Genomic DNA, 7,742 nt, shown 5'->3' with positions numbered 1-7,742 from the left:
CTCTCAAGTGTATGTACCTCCACTTGCAGGGCATACAACAACACTGTCAACTTCTTCCAATATCAGGCATGCATAGGATGTCCATACACACATGCAGGAAAAAGCTCACATACATGAAGTAAATAAGTAAATCTTTTTAAAATTTCCTACATACATAGATACAATGTGTCACCCTTTATTTAAAAAGTTTTTCAGGCAATGTAGTTTGATCATGTTCTTTCCCTTCCCCCAACTCCTCCCAGACTCTTCCCACCTTCCTACCTGCCCAACTTCATGTTCTTTCTCTGAAAAAAAAAATTAAAACTAAAACTAAACCAAAAACAATGAAAAAAAAAAAAACAAAACACCAAAACAAAGCGCACACGCACACACAAGTCCGTTTTCTGTTGGCCGTCTACTTCTGGGCATAGAGTTTGCCCAAGAGTGTGGTTGACATACCTAACAACTGTCCAGTGGAGAAAACTTGATTTTCCTTTTCTCAGCAGGTATCACTTGCTTCTCGCTTAGAAATGGGATTTTGTGGGCACTTCCCCTTGTCAGTACTAAGATTTCGTCTAGTTTAAATCTGTCTTGTGCTGGCACAGCCTCTGTGGGTTTTATATCAGTCCTGTTGTAAGCAGACTTTCTCTTTCCTAGGAGTCATCCACTCCCTCTGGCTCATACAATCTTTTTGCCTCCTCTTCCACAGAGATCCCTTGAGGGGAGGGGTTTGAAGAAGACATCCTATTTAGGGCTTAGGGATCCAAAGTCTCTCACTATCTGTCCAGTCGCGGGTCTCTCAATTAATTACCAGCAAGAGACTCGCCTGATGAGGAGTCCACCAAATGCTGGTCTGGGAGAAGGTTCTCCATATTTGAAGCCTTTTAAGTTTTTTCCAGTGAATTTTCAGGTGTTTAAGTTAGATGACTAAAGGACATCCCGCATTCATGACTCCTGCTCATCTATTGTGAACCTTCCGATGTTTATAGAGGCCAGAACTATAGCAATACACTTTGTCACACTCCTTGCACTTATATTGCTTTGTTGCCGTGTGAACTCTCTCATGTCTAAGGAGGCTGTAACCTGAAGTAAAGGCACTCCCGCACTCATTGCACACGAAGGAAGTGTTATGAACTCTCTGGTGTTTCACAAGGTGACAATTTTGGATGAAACACTTTCCACATTCACTGCACTGGAAAGGTCTTTCGCCATTATGCACTCGGCCATGATAAAAAAGGTTGGATTTTTCCTTGAATGACTTTCCACATTTATCGCACTGATAGGGCTTTTCACCAGTATGAAGTCGATAATGACTTACAAGGCTGATTCTGTTCCTATATGATTCCCCACATTTGCTGCACACAAAGGGCTTTTCTCCAGTATGAACTCGATAATGACATATTAAGCTGGATTTGTTCCTATATAATTTCCCACATTGACTACACTTATAAGGCATTTTTCCATTGTGAGCATTCAGATGATGAATGAGAGAGTTTTTATAATTGAAAGCTCTTCCACACTTAGTGCATTGAAAACGCTTTTCTCCAGTGTGAGTGCTCAAGTGTACAACAAGATGGGCATTTTGGCGGAAGGATTTCCCACACTGACTGCATTTAAAAGGCCTCTCTCCAGTGTGTATTTTCTGGTGTCGAATAAGCCGGAACTTGTAACTAAAGGCTTTGCCACACTCAGTGCATTTGTAGTTTCTTTTCTTGGTGTGAATGGACTCTGCATTCTCAGAGCTTCTGTGTGGCTGTCTGGCACTGGGGGTCATCTGAGACTCAAGAAGATTTGAGGACTCCTGGAAGTCCATCACATCATTTGTGCTTTGTGAAATCTTCTCTGACGGGCCACTTCTGTTGGTCTTCATGGCTGGGATCCCGATCTGTTCTCTTTGTAGGGGTTCCTCACCACATGTCAGCTTCTGCTGTTTAAGCATGGCTGTGTTAATCCCTTGTTCTGCAGAAGTACTCTGCTCAATGGGCAATGTCTCGCCTCTCTGTTCCAATATCCTGAACATAGAGAAATACTGATGAATGGATAGAGACCACAGAGTGACAGACAACACATATTATTAACAATGATGTGACATTCTTCACAAAACAATGGGAATAGCGCAGAGTAGTAAGGGTCCATTACCATGCTGAAATTGTCAGGATCATAGTTTTCTAGGGGCCTTAGGGGCAGCAAGCACACAAGCATGGAGCAAAGTACAGGAGAAGAGGTGCAACCATAACACACTCATTGGCAAATGGCTTTCTGTAAGCCCCAGCTGCTAGAGATGCAGGACACAGTGCAGAAGGCTGTCTAGGCCAGTAACACAGGATAACCAAAGAATCTACATTCAAGGACTGCTCAGGATAGACCGTGCACTAACAACACAATCAAGGAAATCCTGTGCTTCACAGTGTTGCAAAGACTGATCCATGAGGAACAGCTTTGGTTTAGAATAACAGGGGAAACTGAGATAGAATCTGCCATTATCCTTTGCCTTGGTACCAAAACATCAGAACCAGTAGAAAGACACTTCATATGAACTCATCCTGAGTGCATACATAAGCAACATCCACCCTCCAAGTACCTGTCCACATACCTGGAGTCAGGAATCTCAGTGCATGGGTGAAGGGATCTCCTGAAGACTCCAGGTGAGTGATGTCACGGATCTCAGAAGGTACAAGTCCTAAAGTCAAACATAGGACAAATGAACATTCCATACTAGATAGAATAGAGAGTGATGCAAACCATGACAATCCATAGGGAAGGAAATTAGTAAGAATGATCCTTAGAGAGGTGGCTTGCAAGAAAAACCCATCAAACAATGATCACAGTAGTGTAACAATCACTGCCACAGGCACACCCTTCTTGAAGGAAGAAAGTAATACCTGGGTCACAGGAATGCCATGTATTCACAGTATCACCAGGCCATGAAAGCCATCAAGTTGACCTCTGTTATGCTCACTGTATGGCTCCCGATCCCACATTGCTTCCTACAGACCCTTCTGTACTCAAGAGCAAGAGAAGATGGAAATGTGGCTTGGAGCCCAGGATTATCACCTGTATCCTGTACTCCATGATGGTGGGAAAAGATTCACTGAACATGGTGTAGCTTTGGGAAATTACATCCCTCTGTAGAAACGAAGTCAAGCCCATCAAAGACATGTTCTGACAAGATGGGAATGCCCTTACCCAATGAGGTCACCATAACGAAGATCTCCATCATTACTCTGCAGTACAGGAACCTCTGAGAGTCATCAAGAAGTGTCCATTCTTCCTCTGAGAAGTAGATAGCCACGTCCTTAAATGCCACACAGTCCTGCCACAATGAAGATATATGAGTTCATATGATGCCTTCTTCTGTGGCACTCTAGCCATCTCCAAGACGGTCATTCACACTTAACTTTGTACTTCTGAGAGCACCAAGCTCTGAAGCCACAGAAATCCAATCTCTCAAGGTACCTTTGGCCACTGTGGTCAACAGTCTAAGCTAACAGGTAGATGGACAGAAGAAATCCATCTATTCTTACAGTATGACATCAAAAGGCCCTTGTTTCACATGGGCTCTGACAGATGACCTTACCACATGTGACCAGATTTGTACCATTGTACTATGCCAAGGCACATGGGCTTGGAGGCCATCTATGCATACTCTCAGCACACACCTTACTATTCACTCTACCTGCATTTCTATTCAGCATTCGAGTCCAGGTGCTTAGTTTGTGAGCCATGTTACACCTCCTGTCTTTTCACTGAATCCAACAAAGACCATGCACATCTGTGGAATTTCTGAGCATTCTCAATTTATCTCAGTGCCAGGCATTCTTCACCTTTTTTTTTTTTTCTTTTTCAGTTCCAGGCTTTCTATAATGGTAGTCACTGGAATTTCTTTTCTTTTCTTTTTTTTTTTTTTTTTCTTTTTTGGTTTTTTGAGACAGGGCTTCTCTGTAGCCCTGGCTGTCCTGGAACTCACTCTGTAGACCAGGTTGGCCTCAAAGTCAAAGAGATCTGATTTCCTCTGCCTCCTGAGTGCTGGGATTAAAAGCATGCCCAGAGTCATAACTAGAATTTTAATGCCTCTGATTTTAAGAGTTCTGCCAAAAGTGGGAAACTCTGCAGGCTAATCTTATGTCAACTTGACACAGAAACTAGAGTTATCTGAAAGGAGGGAACCTTAACTGAGAACATGCCACCATAAGATTCAGCTGTACAGCATTTTCTTAATAAGTGATAGGTGGGAGAGAACCCAGCCCGCTGTAGGTGGTTCCACCCCTGGGCTGCTGGTCCTGGGTTCTGTAAGAAAGCAGGCTGAGCAAGTCATAGAAAGTAAGCCAGTACACAGCACTCCTTCATGACCTCTGCATCAGCTCCTGCTTCCAGGTTCCTGCCCTGTTTGAATTCCTGTCCTGACTTCCTGTAATGATTAACAGTGCTGTGGAAATATAAGACATAAATCCTTCCCTCCCCAACTTGCTTTTTGGTCATGGTGTTTCTTGTTAAAGCAACAGGAACTCTAAGACAGAACCTCTACATATAGTCCCTGTTCCAGACCCTGGGACCTTATATTCAGTAATCATCTTCCCTGGCAGGTATATGAAGAATAGAAGAGCAGCAAGCAGAGTCCCAAGCCACGTCAATCTCAGAGATCACTAAAGAGGAGGGGACAAAACAGGGTACATAATGGGACACTGTCTGTTGCACAAATCCTAAATGGTCTTATAATAAAAACTCAGAGCCAGATATCAGGGTGAAAGTTGAAAGATCAGAGAAGCAGAGCGAGCCACCTCCCCCAACCCCTCAGCCTGCAAGAGCCTGAAAAGACCTGAGTTCCTGTCTCCTCCCACCTTATATTCCTTTCTCTGCCCAGCCATATCACTTCCTGTCTCAACCTTCCTAGTGCTGGGATTAAAAGTGTGTGATCCCAAGTGCTGGAGTTAAAGGTGTGTGCCACCACTGCCTGGCTGTTTCTCTTTTAGACTGGATTAATCTTGTGTAGCCCAGTGTGGCCTTCAACTCACAGAGACCCAGACAGATCTCTGCCTCTGCCTCCTGAGTGCTAGGATTAAAGGCCTATGCCACTACTGCCTGACCTCTATGGCTAACTCTGTCCTCTGATCTTCAGGCAAGGTTTTATTTCTTAGGCTACAAGCAACATATCACCACAACTGTCTACTTACCCCTTCCCCATTGCTAGGTGTCACTGAACCAAGAGGAAACTGGGAAATAACTTGAAGCTGAGAGAAACAAGCAATGGCGTTGGTATCCCCAAGGCTCATTTAAGCCCTCAGATTTTAAGTACCTCAGTAAGGTACACCCAACTGGCACCTGAAGCCCAGTCCTCAATGCGATCTCTTTCTGCATGCTCTTGGGTAAGGAAACAATGTCCTCAGTCTTGTCTCTTGGCACATAAGGAGAAGAATGGTACCCATGTTGCCTGGTGAAGAGGTGCACATCTTTAATTCTAGAACTGGGAAGGAGCAGGCATGCTTATCTTTGAGTCTGAGGACAGCCTGCTATCTACAATGATTAGTGAGTTCAAGGACAGCTGGAGCTACATCGTAAGATCAAGTATCAAAAAAAAATTGATACCCATGTGTTTATGAACATTACATGAATATTATTAGGTCACACTCACTCCCATGTGTTACTCAGCACAGTACTCAGCAAAGGTGCTTCCTACACACATAATTACTTTTTGGAAGTGTTTGAGCAGAAAGCCAGATGTCTTGGCAGAAGCCTTTATTTAAGCACTCGGGAGGCAGAAGCAGGTGAATCTTTATGAATTTGAGGCCAGCCTGGTCTACATAATGAGTTCAGAATGGCTGGCTTTATTTATGTATATTTAATAAAGAATAATACTACACCAGGCAAGGTGGCACAGCCTTTAATCACAGCACCCCCGAAGCTGAAACAGGTGGAATTCTGTGAATTCGAGGCTAGCTATAATTGGTCCACATAATGAGCTCTAGACCAGCCAGGGCTACAGAGTGTGACCTTGTCTGAAATGAAACAAAATAAATGCAATAATCAGCACATAATCAAACACTGAATATGCTTTTAAGCAATGTTAGGCGCTTACAATAATGTTATATCCATGATAACATATGCATATGTGTGTATATCTATAGATATATATCCATCAATAGAGTCTTATTATGCATGTATGGCTATCCTTGAATTCACAGAGATCAGCCAGCCTCTGGGACCTGAGTGATGAGATTAAAGTTTTGCGCTCCCCAATCCAGTCATGCTGTCTTCATTGCTACTGTTTGATTATGGATCTTGACCAGATCCTGTTGAAATGGATACCTTTTGATGTGCTAAGTTCCACAGTCCAGAATCCTACACTCTATGATAAACTTCAAGCCTGCACCCAAAATCTACATAGTGGAGGCTTTCCTAACTCTAGATCCTCCTTCATCTCAGCTCCCACCTGATGTAAGACTTTTTGATTTTTTTTTTGTTTTTCAGAGACAAGGTCTCTCTCCATAGCCCTGGCTGGCCTCAAACTCACAGAGAGCCTCCTGCCTCTGCCTCCTGAGGTCTGGGCTTATGTGCAACAATCACCATACCTGGCTGATACAAGACGCTTAATATTCTCCTTCCCAGACATCAGCTCAGGCTCTTTGTTGGCTCTGGCGACCGTGGACCGCCCTTATTTATCGCCACCTCACACACTTCCCTCAGAACTCCAGAAGCGAATGAGCAAGCTTCCCATATGGCATTATCATTCTGAGACTCTCAATATCCCCAAGGATGAAGTGAAATTGCTGCAGCACAAACTCCCAATCAAAAACAAACAAACAACTCACCCTTTTATATCAATTTCGAAGCTGCATTTGCCCCAGCAGGGTGCCCTGATAGCTCAGATTTTTGTTGTTGGTGGTTTTTTTGTTTGTTTGTTTTGTGTTTTGTTTTTCGAGACAAGGTTTGGGTGTAACAGTCCTGGAACTCACTTTGTAGACCAGGCTGGCCTCGAACTCAGAGACCTGGCTGCCTGTCTCCCAAGTGCTGGGATTAATGGCGTGCGTCACCGCTGCCCAGATAGATAGCTCACATTTTAAAATCCGTCTACAGATCCGATCTCTCCTCTCCACTTTTATCTATGGTCCACACCCACCCCTACTTTTGCGCACAAGATTACAGACATCGCAGGTCTCTGCTTTGTCTCCACCCACAACATTCCGATTCCTCCAGGAGGGTTGAAGCTTTTGAGAAATAGATCGAGCGTCTCCCGGGTTGCAAATCTGTAGACACCAGCTCCTTCACAAATCTAACTCAGCTGCTAGGTGGCGCTGAGCCCCAAGCCTGCCTGCAAGCCTTGGGAGGTACACTCCATCTCGATGTTCATTAGAGTCAGATGGACTTCCTAGTACACAGGTGTCTGAAAGGAGACTCTAGTAGTCCACCTTAGAGCCAGCATACCACACAGTCTAGGATCCCTTGCCCTGCCCTACCCTGCAGGCTCTTGACTCCAGGGCTCTCTCCCCGAGCTCTTGGATTCAGGTAGGTCCAGGATCACGTGGCACTTACCTGGGGCTGTAGTCCTTGCTCAGCGGCCGCCATCAGACTCTGCTGGCCAGCAGGGCACAGGGACTCAGGCGTCTTTGAACCAGGCACTCAGCTGATCAACACAATGGTGCCGCAGACGTCAGACACGCCTTGGTACCAGACGATAAGGCTCTTCTCCTTTGGCAACTTCCTGCCCTGGACTACTCAATGTGATACCGGTTTTCTGTGCAACAGGGTAACCCAAGTAGGAACTTTGA

The 7,742-nt window shown here is 44.6% G+C and overlaps 2 protein-coding genes across 2 annotated transcripts; both read right to left on the bottom strand.

The window, feature by feature from the left end:
- Positions 1–313: 313 nt before the first annotated feature.
- Positions 314–7,742, bottom strand: LOC119087298 (zinc finger protein 773-like). Its single transcript, XM_037202107.1, has 4 exons — positions 7,507–7,742; positions 3,166–3,292; positions 2,573–2,659; positions 314–1,991 (listed from the first exon to the last, which is right to left on the bottom strand). Exons 1-4 carry the CDS (start codon positions 7,537–7,539, stop codon positions 1,897–1,899), a joined length of 342 nt encoding a protein of 113 aa, XP_037058002.1. The 5' UTR covers positions 7,540–7,742; the 3' UTR covers positions 314–1,896.
- Positions 938–1,849, bottom strand: LOC114684471 (gastrula zinc finger protein XlCGF7.1-like). The gene has a single exon (XM_028859063.2). The coding sequence runs from the start codon at positions 1,847–1,849 to the stop codon at positions 938–940; it is 912 nt and encodes a 303-aa protein (XP_028714896.2).

This window comes from Peromyscus leucopus, chromosome 1 (genome assembly GCF_004664715.2).
Source record: "Peromyscus leucopus breed LL Stock chromosome 1, UCI_PerLeu_2.1, whole genome shotgun sequence".
Classification (NCBI taxonomy): domain Eukaryota; kingdom Metazoa; phylum Chordata; class Mammalia; order Rodentia; family Cricetidae; genus Peromyscus; species Peromyscus leucopus.
Note: the sequence above shows the minus strand (reverse complement) of the source record. Positions and strands in the feature narration are given on the sequence as shown.